General features: G+C 45.6%; 1 protein-coding gene and 1 pseudogene across 1 annotated transcript; one reads left to right on the top strand and one right to left on the bottom strand.

Moving 5' to 3' along the window:
- The window catches only part of LOC147428796 (peroxisome biogenesis protein 19-2-like), a 73,374-nt pseudogene that overhangs the window by 39,614 nt on the left and 9,885 nt on the right, over window positions 1-23,875 (top strand).
- Window positions 482-1,410, bottom strand: LOC147428797 (uncharacterized). The gene is made up of 2 exons (XM_086497072.1): window positions 858-1,410; window positions 482-704 (listed from the first exon to the last, which is right to left on the bottom strand). Exons 1-2 carry the CDS (start codon window positions 1,393-1,395, stop codon window positions 628-630), a joined length of 615 nt encoding a protein of 204 aa, XP_086353198.1. The 5' UTR covers window positions 1,396-1,410; the 3' UTR covers window positions 482-627.

Below are 23,875 nucleotides of genomic sequence, written 5' to 3'. Positions count from 1 at the left end.
TAAGATGCTGAAATTTATCGCAACTCGGTTGCTGCCATGCAGCAATGAGCTCTGTAAGGGGGGTCATGCTCTTAAGGAAGACTGTGGCTACATGCAGGATTAAGGGAAGATTGATAGACATTCGATTCAAATGGCCATTACTTAAATCCAAGAGGCATAGAACTATGCGCGCGACCAATGGTTTAGGAAAAAGATGTATGCAATTTCATGTACAAAGGAGTCAACATCCGATGGTTTAGGAAAAAGATGATGAAATTCCATGTAGAAAGGAGTTCTGTTTGGTTATAAAGGAGAAATTTATGCTTTGATTATGCCTCAGCTTCCCTAAGTAATAGAAGAAATCAAGGGGGTGGTCAATAATACCAGACTTGACTGAATAGTACCATATTGATAACATAACTAATCAAATGCATTGTCTTTGAACATAAAGAAGTTTATGCTATTCCAAATCTTACGACATAAAATAAAATGCTCATCAAAAGATCACAACGGACTAATTGTGGAATTTATTGATAATGAACCCAATTAGGGAGTACATTTGAGGTGTGTAGTAGATATAGTTTCACATTGCCTATTATTGCTTGGGCGCATCGTGCAAAGCTCGAGCACTGACGTACGACCGGCTTATTATTGCTTGGATACATTGTGCAAAGCTCGAGCACTCTTTACCACCTGAACTCGGTCGACCTCATTCACAATCAAGTCTACATCAAATCACAGAAGTAAATGGATGTTACTACTGCTCTTACAAAAAATTACAAGATGCACCCTCCCATTAAAAATTTCTCTGATTAGAGAATAAGATAAATAGAAAAATCAAACAGTCAGAAAGCGGAACCTTGGAAGTCCTTGCTTACCTTGATAGCCACATTCACCGGGACTCAGATTGCATCGTTGCAGCAGGCGGGATGCCTTCTCCTCTACCCCAGCTTGCATGCCATCAAAGCCATATGTTTCTTGCATCCTGCCACCATAGACCTCCCTAAGGGCACGACATCTATCCTGGGAAGAGATGCGCTGCAGACTCTGGCAGCATTGTTGGCTGGGCTGGTCCCGTGGATTGTCTCCTGCTTGTTGCATGCTGCTGCAGCCAGGGGCAGCCTCTTCAGGCCCATTTTTCTGGTGCTGACGCATGTAGTCATTACAGGAGCGAAGCTGCTGCCGCCACTGCTCGCAGCGAGGCTGCTGATTGGTGCAGGGGCTTTCGTTGGAGGAAGCCGCAACAGTAGCAAAGAGGAGCGTAAGCAAGGCAAGGCCCAAAGCATGCATTAGCCTACAGGAAGCCATCTTGTGTATATTAGGCAGATGACAAATTCTAGGGGCGCAGTAGTGAGGAAGGGATGGGAGACGGCTGCTGACATTTAAAGACGTCTGGCCATACGCTTCCACATACATACGCTGTCCTCCTCATTTGGAATCCACAACACGAAGTGGAGCTCACCCATTCCCATGCCTTCTTATCAATTAACTTTACCGGCTCGGGAGTGGACATGGATGCCAACTGTGGTGCTCTTTGGCAAACCCACAAATTTCTATTTTGGCCTGAAAGCCACGATTTGCGATTAGATATGTAGCCCAAAACATGGATGTGTGGACCTTCAAAGCACACGATGGAAACTTCTAAGTGATGCAATAAATTTCCATGGTTAGAGTTTGAGCCAAATGTACTTAAAGCGATATTGTAACTTGTTGGATCAAAATTTTTGCAAATTGGGGATCCTTAGCAAATTCAATCATTTGTGTCGTTGCCTCGTCAACCTATTGTCGACGTTCCATCTCTTCAAGTTTATACTAAGTAGGTCGAGGTGGGCGTACTCTTCCTTTGTTTGATCATGAGAATCTTCTCCGCGATCTCCTCCCGCATTCCCAGATGCAGAAGGAGTCGATTGATCTTTGTTGGAATCCATAAGTATCATGAGAAAAGGATCGGATCTCTCGGTAGAAGAGAAATCGACCGTGCTCTGATACCATTGTAACAAACTTGGGCACTCCAAGTTTAGATTCTGTCATGACACGAGAGAGAATACTTAAAATACTTCACAACTTTAGGATCACAGTTCAATTTGGTCGACACGGTCCGGCGTAGTCCAGTGCCAAGAGAGATTGGCCCCAAAGACTGGCGCCCCTTTCGGTATTTCTTTCATATTAATCTTTGAGCAAAGTACAACTTCCACAGGGACCTCTGCTCTCAGACTCTACGTCCAAATGCCCTGAAGAGTGAGGCCCTGAGGGCTCTTTTATTCTTACAAGGGATGCCAAAAGCAAAGCCCCAAAATCAAAAGCTCTCAAACTAAAAGCAATTGTTTCAAAAGCAACCGATCCCAAAAATCTACCCAAAAAAGCATCAGCGCGATTTGCGGAATTCCGTACAGCAGCCAGCGCAAAATCTGGCCCTATCTGTACAGGATTTCCACGTCAGCATATCAACGGAATTTTCGGGGGTCTGTACTGCTGGCCATACTGCCACGTCAGCATCTGTCCGTACTGCCACGTCAGCACTTCAGCATGTGTGTGTTTGTCCGGGGCTTGCCACGACACCAGTTTGTTACACCTTGAGCAATCTTTTCATTAAGCGCAACTTGAGGTTTATCAGATTTTCCTTTACACTTAACCTTAGATTTATCGCTCTTTTCTTGAGATTGAGATGGAGAATTAGATTGAGAAGAAGAACTTGAAGAATTCTTTTTATTATTACCATTCCTGTTAAAATTCTCGTCCTTGTCCTGAGAGGAGTCATGAGAGGAAGAGTTACCATTACCTAAGGCCGTCTTGAGCTTACACTTACTGTGCTTCATCTCTTGGAGTTGAGCCAAGCGTATTGCTTCTTGCAATGTCTTCGGATCACATCAAACTTAATGGAGTGGACCAATCCAAAGAGAAAGACCTTCAACCTTTCCGCACTGATTTCCTCAATTGCTTATTGAGACACAAGGTTAGCATGCGACATCACAGGCTAGCTTGTTGAGACAAAGCTCGAAAATTCTGCTTCAATCGCTTCAGATACTGTGGAGGCAAGAAACGCATCTTCAAATCCTCCTCGAATTGCTCCCAACTAAGCTCAAGAGGGGAAACGAGGAGACACGCGGAGTGGGCCGCCTTGTGGGCTGTCTCCTTCTCCATCCACTCATCCTGCTAGGTGATGGTGTCACTCATGAGATGCATGGAAGCTAAGAGAACTTTGTTTTTATCATACTTGTGAATAACTACAAAATAGAATGTAAATTGGTGCAACCAAGACTAAATGACAATAGCATCCGTCTTACTGAATGTAATATTCTCGGGAATTGGTTCATTGGCTGATCGTGTAGCCTTGATCGCCTCTGCGATGGTCTTGACAAGCTTTTCATAATCTGGCTCTAGGGATGGGGTATCGGACATGACCACCAAAGATGCGATAAGATCATACATGGCTGCCCTCTCTAGTATACGAGCCTTGGCGACGCTCCTCACACTCCGCCACTTGTCGACTTGTTCTTGCCGCATCATCATCTCCGTCGTATCATAGCAACCATGGGATTTGGTGGCAAAGATGGAGGGGTAGGAGGAGGGCTAACGGGAGGATCTGGTGGTGGGACTTGCTCGCCTTCTTGATCGGTGGAGGTCTCCATACCGCTACGATTCTTGACAATGCAAGGGTTTCCGCTCTTGGTTCAAGGAAGGTCACAGAGACTAATCATCGGGATACTATCTAGCTTCTCGTCGACGCACCCTGCATGCAACACCCGGTATTCAATTGGTTACTATTTTCCGACGCTCAAGGCGCATGGTCCTACGCTTAGCAGGCCTGATGTTCCAAGAGAGGGAGGAGTATACACAGAAGGGCTACCAACACAACCAAAAACACGAGAAAGAAAAAACTTTTTGGGGATTAGCGGATTCGTGCAGAATATTCAAAGCTCTGATACCAATGTATTTGCAATGGAATTGAAATGGTGAAAATCTAGTTTTACACTTCCACAAATCCTTTCCTTTCTTTCCTCATTGATTCCTTTTAACTTGAATGATGGTTCCTTTTATCTTTCCTTGAAGAGAGGGAATGAGAAAGTGCAGTAGAGATGTGTAGAGGGAGAGAGAAAGAGAGAGAAGAGTAGAGTGACACCCGATGTCTCAAGGGCCCCCACACTGTTGCCGATGTGGTATTTGCTTTAGATTGCATAAATGGAATGTACACACAATGCAATACCTCATGTGCAGACTGTACTGACTTGAATGATGGCGGTTGCTGTGGTAACTCCTTAATACGAGGGACTTCCGGGGCTGATTTGATGCACCTTTGGATCCTGCTTGATTTGGGATTATTGATGGACACCAAGGGGTAGATCTGGGGCTGATATGCGCTTCCGATGTGAGAGGAATGAAGGGCTGAAAGCTTGGCTGCAAGCATAAAACGCAGCAGATCTCTCATGTAAAGTAGGGCTGAAAATGTAGATCTTGATGATGCTGATGATGGACAACAATGGATCACTCAATGCCGGCGAGGGAAGGGCCAAGGGGAGGCTCAATGGGCCGCGGAAGTACCGGACCGCATTTGGGACGCTGGCGCTCCGTGGATCTCGCACACTTCCGGCGACGGAAGGGCTGAAAATTGAAAACGGTGGCTGATTTGCAAGAGGATGGCTGGCGCTAGGGCTGAAAACTGCAAACGCTGGTTTATTTGCTGCCGAAAACACCAAGACTGATTTGGAGTTGGAAAACGCTAGGGCTGATTTGGTACTGCAAACGCTGAGGCTCTCCTCCAACTAGCGCTCCCAATTCTAGCTTCAAATGCTAGAAGCTTTGCTCCCTTTATAGGCAAGGTTTTTGGCTTGATGCCCTCTATAGTGTACTAACTTTTGTCAAAACGTGTAAACAAACCATTGGTGCAAGAGGGTTTGAAAACTGGAAAACCTAATCCAATGGACTCGTCCAGACATGCAAATCCTGCGAACAGGCTCACAAAATTGCCAGTATAATCCTCCTAGGATTCTAGACGCTCATTTCTAGTTAGAAGAGGAAAATTGTCTTTGGAAGTCGATGAAGCATGTCCATGTGGCACATAGAGCCATGTGCACGTGACACCTCATCTGGTGTTACTTCACTTTCTCTCTCTCGTACACTCACAAAATCTTCACGCACAGTATCATTCTCTCCTCTCTAGTCGTTGCACATCTCTTATGAAGTAAGAGAAACCCTCTCATGAATTGAAAGAAACCTTGAGCATGCGCCGAGCCCTCATCCTGAGCATTCACCATAAATCACTTCCTTTGCACATTACATTGGTATCAGATCTCTATGGCAATGTTTGGTATCATAACTCAAGAAAAGACCCTAAAGAAGCTCTCTCAGATTTATTTATCAAAGAATCTTCGTGTCCTTGCCCCATACTTGTTAGCCGCTCCCACCCTTAGTCCATCGCGCATCGGACGCGCTTTGTCTTAAGGGCAATTAAACCATAAAGATCCACATGATTTTCTTTTGCTTGTTTGAGATTGAACGTAGCCCAAGACCACTTGGATGTCTCTATCTCTCTAATCTATGTTTTTGAAGATTGGCAAGTAATCCAAAAAAGAAGGGTCTCCCCTCGTTCTTCTTTTCCACTCATTGAGAGCGGACCTTGCACTTAGCGGAAGACCAATCGATGTGAGGTGGGAAAAAGCAACCTTGGTGTGAGTGCAAGGCCACCAACAGGTGCACCCTCAGGAAGGAGTTGAACTTGGGTTAGAGAAAAACCTTCTTAAATGCAGATTGCACGTAGTACTAGATATCAAGAACCCCACGTACCTAAAGTATCCTAAGTACCCAAGAACACAAGAACACAAGAACTCAAGTATTCCAAGTACCCTAGTACTCAGTGTATGGTCATCAATAGGAACAAGATGGATACTTTGCATGAAGCTGATGAGAGTGAAATTGGAGAAGAAGAAATCCCTACACCAGGAGGACTGTTTCTGAATCCTCTTCCATCCCCATTCTCGCCACGGATTGCAGCAAGCTTAGTGGAGGTCTTGATGATGATGCTATAATAGGAGGCTCAGAGGGCCGTAGTCAAAAGGGAAAGAATGGCTCTAGAGAAAGAACACATGCAATACCTCAAGTGCAGACTCTACCTCGGTAACTCTTCAAGATGAAGCACCTCCGGGGCTGATTTGATGCACCTTTGGATCCGTCTTGATGTGGGAGTGCGGATGGTCACCAAGGGGTAGATTTCGGGCTGAATTGCACACCTAGTGTGAGAGGAATGAAGGGCTGAAAACACAGATCTTGATGATGCCATTGATGGGCAGCAATGGGAGCACTCGATGTGGCCAGGGAATGGCCAAGGAGAAACTCAATGGGCTACCGAAGTATTGGACTACAACTTCACCAGTGCTTCTATAACGCGATGGCATTACATGCCAACTGAAAACATTGGAATAGACTTCTAGCACTTGAACTGGAGAGAGAGAGAGAGAGAGAGAGAGAGAGAGAGAGAGAGAGAGAGAGAGAATCCACATGAGACATGGCCTGGTGGAGATCTACTCCCACATGGCATTGGCTCCAAACCTTCGCACTCCTTGCGGTAATCGTCACGTGCACATCTAACCCTATGTGTACGTGGACTACGTGGACAAGCTGATCCTACTTCTAGGGTTTAGGTAGCCTAGGAAGTGTTATGGAACCCTTGTGAGCCTGTATGTAAGCCATGAATGTCCAGGCACTTAGAGTAGCTGCATACCCTCTGATTGCACACAACATGATCATTAGCATGAGCATTTCCACCGCTGGATCGAGTTTCTGACCTCGCTTGTGAAACACCTCTTATAGGTCATTTATTAATAAGTGACTTTTCATTTACCGTCGTTGGAATGTAGGTAGGGAAAATCGCTAAGGGAACCTCTAAAGAAACCCATTGGGAACTTAGTTGAAGCAGAAGACAGAAGGGGAGCACATGCAATCATGTGCACAGGCCTCCCAGCGTTTTTTGAAGACAAGGACCAACGTTTTCAGCCACAACCATCAGCGTTTTCAGTTTTCAGCCCTTAGCCTCGCATGAACCCGCACCATCCCTTGCAGATCCTAATCGTCACGACCCTCGCACCCATCCCAGCATGGCGTTTTCTGTTTTCAGCGAACATGAGCCAGCGTTTTGCAAATTCGGCCCATATCAGCAAGCGTTTTGCAATTCAGCCAAGATCAGCTGGCATTTTGCATTCTCAGCCCTAGCGCACTCCGGCGATTGCAGATCAGCCCCGCAATACCGCTACAAATGCAGATTCCATCATCATGACCTAGCGTTTCCAGTTTTCAGTCATTAGCATCTCAGATCCCGAACTTGACAATGACGCCATCGCCATCATCATCACGTCACCATCATCGTCATCGACATCGTCGTCAAACATCGGCATCATCAAGTACCACATCATTTACAAGTATTGTACCAGACTTTGTACAATCTAAAGCAAATATTATCACAAACTGCTGATGTGTCAAGTCACTGAAGAACGGAGCTACTGGGCGAGGGGCCTAAACCTTAAGAAGCCAAAGCAATAGAAGAAAATGACGTGGTAGATTGTACGAAATCCCCCGTTTCACGCTGATTACTGATGTGGAAGACTGTAGCTAATCGCGCGTTTCACGTTGACTCCTGACGTGGCAGATTTGTCAAAGGTGGCAGCGGAAGATGCAATGAGGATAAGACCTGGCTCGTGATCCAGTGGGTACCTCGACTCCGATCTAGAACACCTGCAATGCCAAACACATGAGCAAGGTACACTTGTGGAGAAGAGAGATCACATAGGTAGAATGAGACAGGACATCTAAGAATGAGAGAGAGAGAGAGAAAGAGAGAGAGAGAGAGATCTGGGAAAGGCTCTCCGGTAGGAAGTAAGGCCTGCTATCCATGATGTGCTGGCCAAGGAATACGTTGGGGCTGAACTGATGTGCGGGAAAGCGCCGGGCTGATCCAAGCTAAAAACGCTGGTTGATTTGCAGAAAAACGTTGGGCTGCTCTGTAGAAGAAACGCTAGGGCTGCAAACAAAAAACGCTAGGCAGATCTGCCCCTCCTACCCGTCACCAATGAAAGGGCTGCCCTCTAGGGGCACCCTCCTGCCCCCAAGGCACTGCACATTGTAAAAGAAGTTGACTCTGTCACAAAGTGATGATGTGGCGGACAACAAAAACCCTAATTTCTAACAAAAACCCTAAAATTCTTGCAAACCCTAATTTCTGCCAAAAACCCTAATTTCCAGAAATCGCGGAGGCTGAAAAAAAAATTAAAAATTAAAAAAAAATGATGAGTGACGCGAATTTCTCTTTTTACTCTACGCAAGAGAAAAGGAAGAGAATGCTTTTTTTTAACAAAAAAAAGGAGAGCTTGAGAGAGAAGAGCTTTTGAGCTCTTATGATTTTAACTGGAAAGCTTTTGGGGCTCTGCTTTTGGGCATCCCTTGTATCTTTAAATAAGTGGTGAGGGCTTCACTTCTCAGAGCATCTGGACGCAGAGTCTGAGAGTGAAACCCTAGCCACTCTCTTGTACTTTGATCTGATTAATATAAAAAGAAATACCGAAAGGGGCGCTAGTCTTTGGGGCCAATATCTCTAGGCACGGAACTCCGCCGGGCCAATGCAAATCTATTGTGACATGTGAATTGTTTTGAAGTGGTTATTTGGTGCTGTCGCGGTTGATTCTTGACTTGGAGTGTCCAAGTCTGTTACAGTGGTATCAGAGCACGGCCGATTTCTCTTCTACGGGAAATCCGATCCCTGATTTTTTTTCCGCGGCACCTATGGCTTCAGGCAATGATCAATCGACTCCCTCTGCATCTGGAGATGCGGGCAGGGATCACAACCAAGATTCCGGCACGGAGTATGGCCCGCCTAGGCCTACTCCAGCGGAGCACCGAGAGATGGAGCGTCGAAAATTGATTGATGATGCAACAAAGATGATGCTCAATTTTTCCAAGGCCCGAAGATGGCAAAATATTTGAACCAGACCTCTTTGGAAGAGGTACAGACGGAGTGGCAGAGAACCACAACACCACTCCCAAAACCCGCTCTCAAGAAACCTTCTGCCTCCAAGAAATATACGGAGAAGGAACTGGAGGACGTGGTTGATGCACGGATTGCTCAGCTTTTCAACGTGCAAAAGAAGGACAAAAAGCACGGCAAAAAGCAGAAGAAAGGCACTGACTTCCCAGGATATTTGGGTCGTCGGTCGACATTCGACAAGGCAAAGAAACTGAAGAAGTGCGTCAAGTTTGAAGGCCTACCCAGTTCTTCTTCTGACAGTTCTTCTAGCTCTTCAGACTCGAGCGAAGAAGACAGGAAAAGCAAAACGCGAAGCAAGAAACAACGCTTCCGAAAGGGCAAGAAAAAGACAAGGAAGTCTAAGTCTCGCCCAGTAAGTGACACTTCTACAGAGGACTCGTCTACGGACAGTTCAGACTCTGACAAAGGAAACTTTTATGCGAACAAGAAGAATTTTTACAAAGCCAACCAGTATGACTTTCTCGAAGATAAAAACAAGAAAGTCCGAGAGTTTAAGGAAGATGGCCAAGCACTTAAGTTTGATACTTTTTTGGGATACTCCGATGCTTCGAAGGCTTTGTCTTTTATACAGCAGTTTGACATCGCTTTCGCGGGAGGATGCTATTTAGAGCACTCCAAGATTCGGAGAGCTGCCTCTTATTTTAAGGGGAATGCTCGCACTTGGTGGTCCACGCTTCTATTAAGCAAGACTGTGCCAGTTACATGGTTGAAATTCAAGAGGCTTTTTATTTCTTCTTGGTTGACTCAAGAGTTTGAGCGAGATACACGAGCTGCTTGGAACCATCTCCGGATGATCAAGAGCGATACAGTGAATTCTTACTGTGAAAGATTCTGGAGCTCTTTTCTACCCGCCTCTTCATTCAAGGAGATCTCATTCAGAGAACAGATTGAGCGGTTTACCTTGGGTCTACCTACAGAGATCCGAGACCACTGCTTGGAACAGAAGTCAGCTTCTATTCAGGAGTTAATGAGTCATGCGAAACGGGGCTTTGCAATTCACTCTGGCAGTCTGACCTACCCCGCAGATGAGGTCACGACACAACGAACCGGACAGACTTCTGGGAATGAAAGTAGAAAAAGAAAGAGCAACCCAGAGAAAAAGGATGCACGACCCAGGCTTACTCCTCAGGAGTGGACTCGCTTCATCAGGGAGGGGAAGTGCTTTGGATGCGGGGAAACTGGACATATCTCCACGAAGTGCCCTAAAAAGGCACAGAAAGAACAGAATGACAAGGACGACAAAAGGCCTGAGAGCTCAAGAGCAGCTGAGGACCGTGTATGAAAATGCAAGATGAAAACAGGACTCGTTCCAAGTTGTGTGGGTATTGATCCCGACACCATGGATGAGAGTATAGAACTTTGCCGAGCTTGGGGAAAAGTGAAAGATCAAGAGGCCCTGATTTTCTTTGATGGAGGAGCCACGGCCAACTTCATTTCACCGGAATTGGCGGCACGGCTCGAGATTACTCCCGATCGGATGGGACCACTTGCAGAGGCAATTCTAGCAGCACCCGGCAGGGACGTAGCCATTACACCTGTCATTGGCAAACTTCGGTTGCATTGTCAGGGGTATTTGAGGCATGAGGACTTCTTCATAATGCCTCTGGAGGGTTGTGATGTTCTCTTAGGGTTTCCCTGGTACCACAAGAACAACGCCGTGGTCGATTATCGGGCGAGAAAAGCGACTTTGACTACAAAAAAGGGCAGAACAATTGTACTTGATATCAAACTGAAGGGCGAGTCTGTCCCCATTGTATCGACTTCGGCCATTTCAAAATTAATGAAATCCAGTTTGTTTGTTTACTCGATCTTTATGAAAGAGTTGAGTGATGACGATAGGACAAATATGTCTAAACTTGATAAAGAACGCCAAGATTTTCTACACTCTCACGCCGATTGCTTCTCAGAAGGCCTGCCAAGAGAGTTACCACCTGCTCGTCCTGAAGATCATACCATTGATCTGATACCTGGTAGTACACCACCGAACCGGCCACCCTACCGAGTGAGCCGAGCACAGAATGAAGAGATTATGAACCAAGTGAAAGACCTCTTGGAAAAGGGTCTTGTCCAGCCTAGTACTTCACCGTATTGCTCTCCAGTGTTGTTGGTTTTGAAGAAAGACGGATCTTGGAGAATGTGCATCGATTATAGAGCTCTCAACAAAATCACCATCAAGAACAGATTTCCGATTCCTAGGATCGATGATATACTCGACAGGTTACAGGGATCCTCGTGCTTTAGCAGGATTGACTTGAAGAGTGGATATCATCAAATCAAGATAGCGCCGAGAGACGTCTACAAGACAGCTTTTCGGACGACTTTTGGGTTATTTGAGTTTTTGGTGATGCCTTTTGGCTTAACCAATGCTCCTACGACATTTAACCGGATGATGGATAGGATTTTCCGAGAGTACAGGCTATTTGTTGGCGCTTTCTTTGACGACATCATTGTTTTCTCCAAGAATGAGGCAAAACATAGAGATCATCTGCTTTAGGTCTTTCAGGCATTACGAGATCACAAGTTAGTGATTAATGCAAAGAAAAGTGAATTTTTCCTACCAGAGATACACTTTTTGGGACACATTGTGCCAGCAGCAGGAGTGCAAATGGATCCGGCCAAGATAGAGACTATCCGTGATTGACCCGACTTGAGGAATGTCCATGAAGTTAGAAGCTTCTTGGGACTGTGTTCGTACTATAGGTGGTTCATACGAAAGTTTGCAAAGGTTGCTTCCCCTTTGCATATCTTGACACAGAAAGGAGTACCTTTCTCGTGGGGACCCACAGAGAAGACTACCTTTCAGACTTTGAAAGAGAAATTGACTACGGGACCTATTTTGACTTTGTCGGACTTGCAAAAGTCATTCGAAGTATATTGTGATACTTGTGGTCGTAGTCTGGGTGCGTTCTTGATGCAAGAAGGCCATGTCATAGCTTACGAGAGCCGTTTGTTCTCTAGGCTGGAGATGACAACGCAGATTTATGAGAAAGAGCTTTTGGCGGTTATCCATGCTCTTACTCAGTGGCGGCATTACCTACTCGGAGCGGATTTCACTGTCTTTAAAGACCATCAGAGTTTGCGCTGCTTCTTTTCACAGAAGCAGCTTTCGGAAAAGCAGATGCGATTGACGAACATCTTGTCACAGTTCCACTTCCAGATTGTCCATGTGCAGGGATAGAAGAATGTGGTGGCAGATGCTTTGTCTCGGAAACCGTTGGTTCTGGCTATTTCCGCAATACATCATAGGAGCTTCGAGGATATGGTCGATCAGTATGCCACACATACAGATTTTGTAGATATTTTCACACGGCTACGGAATGGGGAGATAGTAGCTGGATACTCCCTTCGGGAAGGCTACTTGGTGAAAAAGACTATGTTGTGTGTTACACAACCGTTGAGGGAAAAGATTATGACTGAATGCCACTGCCCACCTTTTACGAGTCAATGCGGCATTGCTACCACCATAAAAGGGGTAGAGAGATACTTCTTTTGGCCGAGACTCAAAAAGGATGTGGAAGAGTTTGTGCGCAGTTGCTTGGTATGCCAGAAGGTCAAGTTTGACAGGCATAAGGCACAGGGATTGTTACAGCCTTTACCCATACCCACCCGCCCCTCAGAAAGTATAGCGATGGATTTCAATTTTGATCTCCCGAGAACACAGAGTGGTCACGATGGTATCTAGACTGTTATTGACAGATTTAGCAAACAGGCTCATTTCATTCCAGTGAAGAAAACAGCCAAGCCGGATCATTTAGCAAGACTGTTTGTGGCCCAGATTTTCAGATTACATGGCATGCCTGAGACGATTGTCTCCGACAGAGACCCCAGATTTACGAGTTTGTTTTGGAAGGCAATTTGGGAGAACATTAGCACGCGGTTGCAGATCTCATCATCGTTCCACCCACAGACTGACGGGCAATCTAAGATTGGCCAATTTAGTGGTTCTAGATTTATTGAAGTCTTATATCTCAGATCAGAAGACTCAATGGAAAGATATTTACCTTTGGTGGAATTTTCCTACAATAACACGATACACTCGTCGACGGGGAAGGCGCCATTTGAGATTGTTGAAGGTGCTGCGAAGGTTCCACCCTTCCTGAGCACGAAAGATAAGATCTTTGAAGCGGATGAATATACACGAGATCTGGATATGGCTTTTGCCAAGGTTCACGAGACTTTGCAGAAGTCTCAAGAACGACAGAAAAAGGCAGCGGATCGCCATCGTCGCGACATGAAATTGAAGGAGGATGATTGGGTGCTCTTACGTTTTGAGAAGGCATGCCTATGAAAGAAAAAGGGAAAGGAGAGGCTTTTTGCAAAGCTTAGTATGCGATACTACGGCCCTTTCCAGATTACTGAAAAGATAAATGATGTTTCCTTCCGATTGAAACTGCCATATACTTGGAGGATTCACAATGCATTTCATGTAAGTCTCTTGAAACCTTTTAAAGATGATGTGCTGATGATGGGGAGCCTGATGAGCAACCCGAAGTGGAAGAAAACGAGGAGATCCTTGTTCCTGAACAGATTTTGGCACATAAGGATACGAAGAATAAGGGTAAAATCCGAAGGTGGTTCTTGGTTAAGTTCAAGAATTATCCTGCACTTATGCGAAGTGGATGGAGGAGGAGGACCTAGCAGATACTCCTCAGATTGTGAAACTTTACCTCGATGCTTTTGGTTTAGCATAGTCTACTCCAAATGGAACCCAAAATTCAGCTTGGCCGGAGATCTGGTGCAGTGGGATGCACAAGAGGGGAGTCACTCCACTCCTTTGTCAACAGATGCCTTGATTTAGATACTAAAGTCACTGATGTCTCTTTGAGCTTCAGGGATATTGAGAGCTGACAGTATTCTGATGTATGACTTTATGATATGGAACTCCTGATTATGATACTGATTTGTTCTTGACTTCTTGTGAGTGCAGAAACTGATATCCGAAATGACTGCAGCATTTTGGTCGCATTGATCTCGAATAGACATGGTTGCAATAGGGGTTAGTCAATCGGACAACGATGAGGTCCCCATTGGACCTAGATGTGATTGCTAGCTACATTGCCGATAACTCATGGTCTACGATCCAAATGAATGTTGAATGTCATGTGATGTCTGATGATGTCCTGTGATGTCGTGCGATATGACTGTCGATTTTGTACATGTGCTAGATGTGTGTTCCTAGTACGTAGGTACTAACAGTCAGTGTCTGCTAAGACGGTTTATGGCTTTTGTCGGTTTTGCAGGCATAATCGCGGTCGATTACAATGCTTTCAAGAGGGGGGTATGTCACAAAGTGACGACGTGGCGGACATCAGAAATCGCGGAGGTTGAATTTTTTTTTAATTTATTTTTTTAATAAAATGATGAGCGACGCGAATTTCTCTTTTTACTCTACGCAAGAGAAAAGGAAGAGGATGCTTTTTTTTAACAAATAAAGAAGAGCTTGAGAGAGAAGAGCTTTTGAGCTCTTATGCTTTTAACTGGAAAGCTTTCGGGGCTCTGCTTTTGGGCATCCCTTGTATCTTTAAATAAGTGGTGAGGGCTTCACTTCTCAGAGCATCTGGACGCAGAGTCTGAGAGTGAAACCCTAGCCACTCTCTTGTACTTTGATCCGATTAATATAAAAAGAAATACCGAAAGGGGCGCAAGTCTTTGGGGCCAATATCTCTAGGCACGGAACTCCGCCGGGCTAGTGCAAATCTATTGTGACCTGTGAATTGTTTTGAAGTGGTTATTTGGTGCTGTCGTGGTTGATTCTTGACTTGGAGTGTCCAAGTTTGTTACAAACTCCCCCCTGCTCCCTATATAGGGCCATCCGTAAACTGCCCGACCAGCCCTCAGCCCTCACGACCTCGGTAAATGTGGGAAAATAGGGGAAGGGTGGAAAGTGGCACCAGATATCCATAGGCTCAAGGGGGAAAAATACCTAGGGCACTAGGAGCATGCAAGGACATGGAGCTGAGCCAAAACCCGAGCTAAACATGGGTAGACATGACCAACATGAGAGAACAACCTTACACTGGCCGGGCACAGCCACAAAATAGCCCTCACTTCCTAATCTGCTCTTGGGAGATGTAGGATCTACCATCAGACAGGAATATGAACTCTAACACCCCCTCTCAAATCTTGGACGAGAAATGGGTCCAAGGAGCTGGAGTGAGCAATCTGCAACTGTAAAGAGAGGGTTTCGTGGACGAGGATATCTACTACAAACTGTACATTGGGAAAGTATCCTGCAGTAAATACGATCCAACTGCTACCCCCAAAAGACGTCTGGGAAGTATAATGTTGTCTGTGAAAGTAAATCCAGCTCTATCAAGAATCTCCTCAAGCCAACCGACTCACAAGTCGCGCAACCAGCATCTACAGAAAGTACTGTTGCTGACCACTCCAAGAGTATACAATCGAGCTGAGGGTAAAAGGCATAAAAAATTGGTATCCGGATCATTTTCCAACTCTAAAGTACTCCACCCTCAAGCAAAGAGTCGGAAATCTGCACCTCCGGTCATATACCACATGCCAAAAAAAACTCCAAGTTGCGACAGAAGTCCAAGGAAGGAAACAATGCGAGGCTAATATGGAACTATATATCCGATGATGAGGAACCAAAGAACTGCACCAACCACCATATAGAATGATGATCTGCTAACTATATCTGAAGGAACTTCATCGGAACTGAGAGTGAAACTATAACTGTTCTGTCTGGAACACCACCTGTGAGAATATCATCCCACTCTCAGAGTGAATCAGCAACAAACATCCAGCAGAAAGGGAAACACGCATCAATACTGAGACTGTAGCTAACACGGCAAGATCAAAGGAAGATCCTGCTCCCAAGCTCTGTAAGAAAAGAACAGGGTGCTATAGGAAGCAACCAAATAGACTGTCAATCCTGTCTGCTGCACATGGAACCACAAGAACTGTATGGAGGCAGTCCACGGAAACTGACTCCCAAGCTGGCTCCATACCCCCCTCTGAAGGGAGAACACTCAAACCATGGATAACTGTCATAACTCTCCAACAGTCTCTGCTTTTGTAGCTGGATCACCAAGGATAGGTGTATCCAAAAGGAAAAAAAAAATGTATATACCTGTGGAACCTGGAACCAAATCTGGGAGAAGCAAGAAGATTGTCTCCCCTCTTTGAAGAATGCCATGGCTAACTGTAGCTAGTTCCTAGTCCGAGAAGGACCACTATCCACCTGTACAAAAGAGAACATGCCAGTCTAAGGATAAGGGAAGTAGGTGTGTCCTATATGGTACAGTCTTCAGGGATCAATCTGGCAGAGGAGACATAGGTACTACTGCTCGGGTGCACTGTGAAGAGCAATCGTCACACCACAAATCCGAAAGACGGGGCAACCACCGAAATGGCTAAGGAAAAACATCCGCCAAGATAATAACTGCACCGTGGGCTCAAGCACACCATCTAAAACCGCAAGAAATGGGCAAGGAAAACCTCGGACGGAAAAACACCATGCGTGGTACTCCATTGAATGGAGCACTGGTGGACGCCTAAAGATAATAACCTGGAAGCCCCCTCTGAAAGAGAAGCATCCTCAAAAGTATGCTATGAGGTAGCAAGTGACTCAACCCATGTCGGAATAGAGCAAACACTGACACTGAAAGCTCAAGAGCTAAAGTTGAGAGCTTCCCTAAAGATAGGAAGTCCCCTCCCGCTCAATCCTAGGAAATGAGAATAAGTACCACCAGAAATAAATCTGAGACAACGTGGAGTAAAACTGATTCCTTTGAAAATGAATAGCAAAGCCTGAATCTCATGAAACTCGAGACTCAAAGAGAATCACACCATCGGTAAACTCGGACTGCGAAGAACAAGAAGGCCTGAAATGGTCGTCACCTGAGGATCATGTTTGCCAAAGAAGCCGTCGAGGTCCAAAAAGAACCTAGCTACTCAAGCAAACTCCCTGAAATAACCAAATGTCCGTCATATCTCTGCATATGCCAAGATCAAACCGGTTGGTACAATCAAATACAATATGACAAACTGCATACAGACTCGGAAGAGCACACATACTGCCACTGTTGTAACTTGCTTCCTTAAAATCTTCATTAGAAAACTGTCCTTTGTACTTGTGCTGAAGAGATCATACCCACAACTGAACTGTGCAATCAACATCCAGTACACAACATAACTCCAATACTCAAACGGAGAGTGAAGGAACCGGCTCGGGGAACTAGCCTGTGGAGGACGCTGAGGCTGATTTGTAACATGCCAAAGAAGCTGGACAAAAAACTGCAAGGTAAGAACCTGCTATACTAGACATCCACTGCCAAATGTGTACACCTGAAGAAAGGGCTTCCCCCAAGGTTGGAGCTCTCCAAAGAGATGTATGGAAGAAGCATCCAAATGTTGCTAACTGCACCAGTAGGAACTAGATGTCCCCACTAACTGCCGACACTACGTCAAAACTTGTCATCCAAAGGATCTCGACAAATCTGTAGTCGATCATCAAGAAAAACAATCCATAAAGGGTTGTAAACCTATCCCAAAACTGGTGTAGGCTAGCTGACAAGGATCGTAAACTGTCCCACAACTGATATTGACAAGCTCACAAGAGCAAGGAAGTGACCAGCTCTATAGGGCCACACTACCACTGGGGAAAGGAGAAAACATGGAGAAAGGAAGGGTCCATACTCCAACATAACCTCCTCGTACTATTGTCATTGTTGGCTAAGGGTCTGGCACCACATGCTTCACCTCTAAACCTCATCCAAGGAAGTCAGATGATCAAACAAGAAGTGGTTCTGGAGGTAGAAGTATCCCCCTTTGCCTGTTAAAGCCAACTCCAACACATCCACTGGAACATGTACCTGAACTGCTGCATACCGGATAAACAAGAGTCTACTGAAGACGGAACTGGAACTTCCATCCTTAGATGGAAAATGAAAAATCATGTAACATCCGTTGCTTCATTAAGGGAAGAAATCCCCCTCTGTCATCCATAATCCACAATCTAGAAAAGAGTACAACCGAATCATCAACCTGCTACCCAAAGGATAGGAAGCTCCATCGACAATTACAAGAAAGACGTGCATTTGCAAAAGGCAAAGCAAATTTGCCAATCTATCTTCTCGAAGAAAACACAGCCATAGAAAGCTCCTTCAAAAGGGATGAAGAAGGTCCTACTGCCGTCCAAACACTTCTCTTTGAAGAAGAAGACGGAAATGAGTAGCTCCCCCTCTGGATCCAACAATTGCATGCTTGCTCTCCTTGCGGGAAAGCACGGGAACATGACTCCATCTTGGGTAACTAAAACAATCCAGCACTACTACACATCCTCGAGTCTTCATCGGGTTCCCCTCAATGAAGAGAGGTTGAGGTAATCAAGGGTAAAGGCAGGGAAGTCGTAGACGAGGATCCAAGGCCTCCACATACCCAAAGCTGCCCCAAACTTAGAGAAAACCAGAAAAAAAACAGCAAGCTTCTTCTCTCTCAATCATGTCCAAGACCGCACCGGATAAGCCATATCCGAGCACTCAAGTGGTCGTAACACCATAGAGCTCTCATACCATGTCAAAGGTGGCAACGGAAGATGCAATGAGGACAAGACCTAGCTCAAGATCCGGTGCGTACCTCGACTCCGATCTGGAACACCTGCAATGCCAAACACATGAACAAGGCATACATCTCGAGAAGAGAGATCACATAGGTAGAATGAGACAGGACATCTAAGAATGAGAGAGAGAGAGAGAGAAAGAGAGGGAGAGAGATCTGGGAAAGGCTCTCCATGCTGATAACAATCTACTCATACAAGGGACCAAGGGTGGTCCGACATAGAACGGACATGCCAATAGATAGACCCGAGGACACACACTATTGCGATTGCTACTGACACTGCCAACTGCTTTTGTACACGAGACCACTGTCACCGTCTTCACATGGACTGGACTGAGCTGCATCTCCTCTGGGCAGCAGGATGGATCTGGAGAGAGAGGAATCAAGGCTCAAGGCTTCCGTCGTATGGCTGTCCTCTAGAGGAAGAAGGAGTCCTCTGCTCTCCTATACCTGCATCAGAGATGCAGGGCCTCTGCAAGAGATTGTCCACCATAGGGATGCCCTGAGGAGAAAACGCTAGGAAGTAAGGCTTGCTGTCCATGATGTGCTGCCCAAGGAAAAACTCTGGGGCTGAACTGATGTGCGGGAAAGCGTCGGGCTGATCCAAGCCTAAAACGTTGGATGATCTGTAGAAAAACGCTGGGGTGCTCTGTAGAAGAAACGCCAGGGCTGCAAACAGAAAACGCTGGGCAGATCTGCCCCTCCTGCCAATCACCAGTGAAAGGGCGGCCCTCTAGGGGCGCCCTCTTGCTCCCAAGGAACTGCACACTATAAAAGAAGTGACTCCCCCCTGCTCCCTATATAGGGCCATCCGCAAACTGCCCGACCCAGCTCTCAGCCCTCACGACCTTGGTAAATAGGGGAAAATAGGGGAAGGGTGGAAAGTGGCACCACATTTCCATAGGTTCAAGAGGGAAAAATACCTAGGGCACCAAGAGCATGCAAGGAGATGGAACTGAGCCAAAACCCGAGCTAAACATGGCTAGACATGACCGACATGAGAGAACAACCTCACACTGGCCGGGCACAGCCACAAAACAGCCCTCACTTCTTACTCTGCTCCTCGGAGATACCGGAGCTACCATTGCACAGGAATATTAACTCTAACAAGACTGTACTAATTTTCATGATTTGCACTGACAGGTGCGGACGTGGCACTATACGGATTTTCGTAATTTGTGTTGGCAGCTTTTAGACAAGATGCTTTTGCACTGGATGCTTTTGAGTTTAAGGCTTTTCATGCAAACTGCTTTTGGGCCTAGGGACTTTAGATATGAGGCCATAGGCTCATTCTTTGCCATGCTTCTGGATGAAGGTGCAGAGGATGGAGTACCGGCTTGTACTTTGATGATACAATATAAAGAAATACCGAAAGGGGCGCCAAGGTTTGGGGCTAATACTCTCTGGGGTGGAATTCCACCACTCCGTGTCGCGTGTCGTCTCTCTCTCTCTCTCTCTCTCTCTCTCTCTCTCTCTCTCTCTCTCTCTCTCTCTCTCTCTCTCTCTCTCTCAGTTCAGTTGTTATTAAAGTGCTAAAAGTCTGTTCAGTTTGTTCTTTTCTATTGGCACGTGGTGCCCCTCTTGTGACAAATACCTCTCTAGATTCAGCCCATATCAGCCAGTGTTTTGCATTCTCAGCCCTAGCGCACTTCGGCGGTTGCAGATCAGCTCCGCAATACCGCCATAGATGCAGATTCCATGAGCATGACCTAGCGTTTCCAGTTTTCAGTCATTAGCATCTTAGATGACGAACTTGACGACGGCACCATCGTCTTCATCATCATAGTCACCATCGTCGTCGTTGGCATCGTCGTCAAACATTGGCACCATCAAGTACCACAACATCTAGAAGCATTGTACTAGACTTTGTGAAATCTAAAGAAAATATCTCTCTAGCAATAGAGAGGGGGGGCCCTGGAGGGGGGTTCGGGACCCCATTTGGTGTCGTCTCTTCTCTGTCTCTCTCTAGCACTCTCTTGCACTTTCACTCACAGTTTACATTCCACTCTCTTTCTTATTTTGGTCATTGCATATTCTCTCAGTAAAGCACGAAAGGCTCTTCTTTTTGCTAAGTAAAAGGTTTCTTGAACACCACTGATCACTCATCCTGAGCCATACACCATCATTAACTTCCGTTGCACATTACATTGGTATCATATATTTTTGGCAGTGTTCGGTATCATCACTCAAGGAAAGAAGCATAAGAACTACAAGAATTTTTTTTGCTTGTTGTGGTCACACGTAACCCAAGACCACTTCGGCGTGTCGATCCCTAATCTGTGTTTTTGAAGAGTGGCAGGTAACCCAAGAAAGAAGGGCTTGTCCAGCCTCCCCTCGTTCCTCTTTTCCACTCATTGAGAGCAGACCTTGCACTTAGCGGCATACCAATCGACGTGAGGTGGGAAAAAGCAACCTTGGTGTGAGCGCAAGGCCACCAAGGGGTACACCCGCAAGAAGGAGTTGAGCTTGGCTAAGAGAAAAGCCTTCTTAAATGCAGATTTCAGGTAGTACAAGGTACCAAGAACCCCAAGTACCCAAGAACACAAAAACACAAGAACTCAAGTATTCCAAGTACCCGAGTATTCAATGTATGGTCATCAATAGAAGCGGGATGGATACTTTGCATGAAGGTGATGAGAGTGAAATTGGAGAAGAAGAAATCCCTACAGCAGGAGGACTGTTTCTGAATCCTCTTCCATCCCCAATTCTATCACAAAAATATGACGTGGCAGGGCCCCGGACACACACACACACACATACCCGGTTGACTGCCCGTGAAATGTGCAGATTGGCTGACGTGGCAAATTGTACGGATTTTTGCAAATTGTGCTGATTGCTGACGTGGCAGATTTCCGCAAAACGTGCTGATTTGCTGACGTGGCAGTACATACGGATTTTCAAAAATTACGCTGGCTGAATTTGGTAGCTTTTGGTTATAGTTGCTTTTGACTTTGAGAAGCTTTTGAGTTTAAAAGATTCTGGGGCTTTCCTTTTGGGCATCCCTTGTAAGAAAAAATACGTCCAAGGGCCTCATTACTCAGAGCATCTGGACGTAGAGTCTGAGAGTGAGTACCCGCGGACTCTCTTGTATTTTGCACACATTAATATAAAAAGAAATACTGAAAGGGGCACCAGTCTTTGGGGCCAATACCTCTTGGCACGGAACTACGCCCGGGCCGTGTCATCTTTTGTGAACCATTTTAAAGTGAATCTCTATTGTGTCGCAATAGAATCTTGACTTGGAGTGTCCAAGTTTGTTACAGTGGTATCTTAGTGCGGCCGATTTCTCTTCTATCGGGAAATCCGATCCTTTTCTCGCAACAGTTATGGATTCCAACAAGAATTGTTTGACTTCTTCTGCATCTGCTGATGCGGGAGGAGATCACAAAGAAGATTCGACCGAATTAATGGAGGAAGAGTATGGGCCACCTCGGCCTACTTAGTACGAACTTCAAGAGATGTAACGTCGATAGCATGTTGACGAGTGCATGAAGTAGATGATTAAATTTGCGAAGGACCCTCAATTTGCAAAATTTGTCCTAGCAATCTATCACCGAAGTACACACTCAGTGGCAGAAAGCCATAGAACCACCAATCAAAACCAGCACTCAAGAAACCTCCTTCTCTGAGGATGTTTACAAAACAAGAACTTCAAGAGGTGGTTCAAACGCAAATCTGTCAGCATTGATGCGAACAATCAATCCAAAAAGGAAGTGAAAAAGCGCAAGAAGGGGACTGACTACCCTGGTTATTTGGGCCATCAATCTTCTTTTGCTTCTGCAAGAAAGCAGAAGAAGCGTGTACGCTTTGAAAGACTACTCAGTTCTTCTTCTTCCTCTTCTTCTGACAGTTCTTCTAGCTCTTCTGACTCAAGCGAGGAGGACAGAAAAGGCAAAAAGCGAAGCAAAAAGCAAAGCTTCGAAAAGGGCAAGAAAAAGGCAAAGAAACCTAGATTTCGCCCAGTTTCTGACAGTTCTATAGAGGAGTCATTCTCTGACAATTCGGACTCTGATGACCATATGTTTTATGCAAAGAAGAAGCATTTTCATAGAGCCAACCAATATGACTTCCTCAAAGACAGAAGCAAGAAAGCAAAAAGCGTCACCACAAGATGCGGGTTTTCAAATGTGGTGACAAGGATGTCAAGTTTGACAGTTAGATAGGACAGAGAGACATCTCCAAGGCACTGTCTTTTATCAAACCATTTGAAGAGCAAGGAAAAGTAAAAATAACTCTTTGCGCTGAATGAAAGCAGGGATGTCTCTATCTCTTCTCCATCATACTCTTCTGATTATACTACTGCTTCCACTTCTTATACGGTATCTAAGCCTTCTTCCAAGACGAGGAAAAGATGCAAAAATTTGAAACAGGCCTTCAACCACCGCTTTGAAAGAGCATGAAGGTGTATCCCCATGATACCCGTTAGTGGATGATGGAGTCGACAACCATTACCTAGGATCTACATTCCATTGGTACCCCCAGATGGATGGAACGTGCTCCAAAGCATACATCATGCAAGGCAAGAGCGTTCTATGATGACCATGGCGACCAAGGCAAAAAGCATCCCCCTGAGGACCCGGATCATCGGTTTGGGCTTCTCCTTAGTATTACGTAGGGAAGTAGTAGGTGTTATCTTCTTGGAAGAAGGCTTGAATACTGTATTAGAAGTGGATGTAGTAGTATAATCAGGAGAGTATGATGGACAAGAGATAGAGACATCCTTTCTTTCATTCAGCAGAGAGAGTTCTTTTTTCTTGGCCATTTGTTCCGATCCGGAGATCCCTTGTGTGCCTCGGCACCTCTTTCTGTGTTTCCCTCCTACGGATTGTTACCACTGGCAAGCTTTTCCTGATGCCCACCGGCATCTGTTCCTTCCTGATTCTCGATTTCGTCCAAAGCCTTCTGGACAGCCGGCAGTGTGAGAAGCTGCTGCAATTCCGCAAGTTGAACTCGTACTTGCTGAAGTTCTTCTTTGGCAGTTCTCCCTTGACTCGTCATGGTTCTTTCCATTCCTTCCCGGAATCGTCCTCCTTTACAGAAAAAGAGAGGCGACTAAGCTATGATACCATTGCCACGAATGGGAGCGCACATGGATAATCAATAAGCTGAAAATAAATAGATTTTTGACCAAAAGAGATGAGGGAGAAGATTGACATAGTATTGGGGACCAAAAGATGGGCTAGCCCCCCCCTAAAGAGAATCTTTATTCAGGGAGAATCTTTTTACAAGCACAAGAACCGGAGAAAATCCCTTTGTTTTAGATCTTAGACTCGATGGTCGTTTCCTTCCTGT

Source organism: Adiantum capillus-veneris, chromosome 23 (genome assembly GCF_014529385.1).
Source record: "Adiantum capillus-veneris isolate H3 chromosome 23, ASM1452938v2, whole genome shotgun sequence".
NCBI classification, from domain to species: Eukaryota; Viridiplantae; Streptophyta; class Polypodiopsida; order Polypodiales; family Pteridaceae; genus Adiantum; species Adiantum capillus-veneris.
This window is presented reverse-complemented; position numbering and strand designations above follow the sequence as displayed.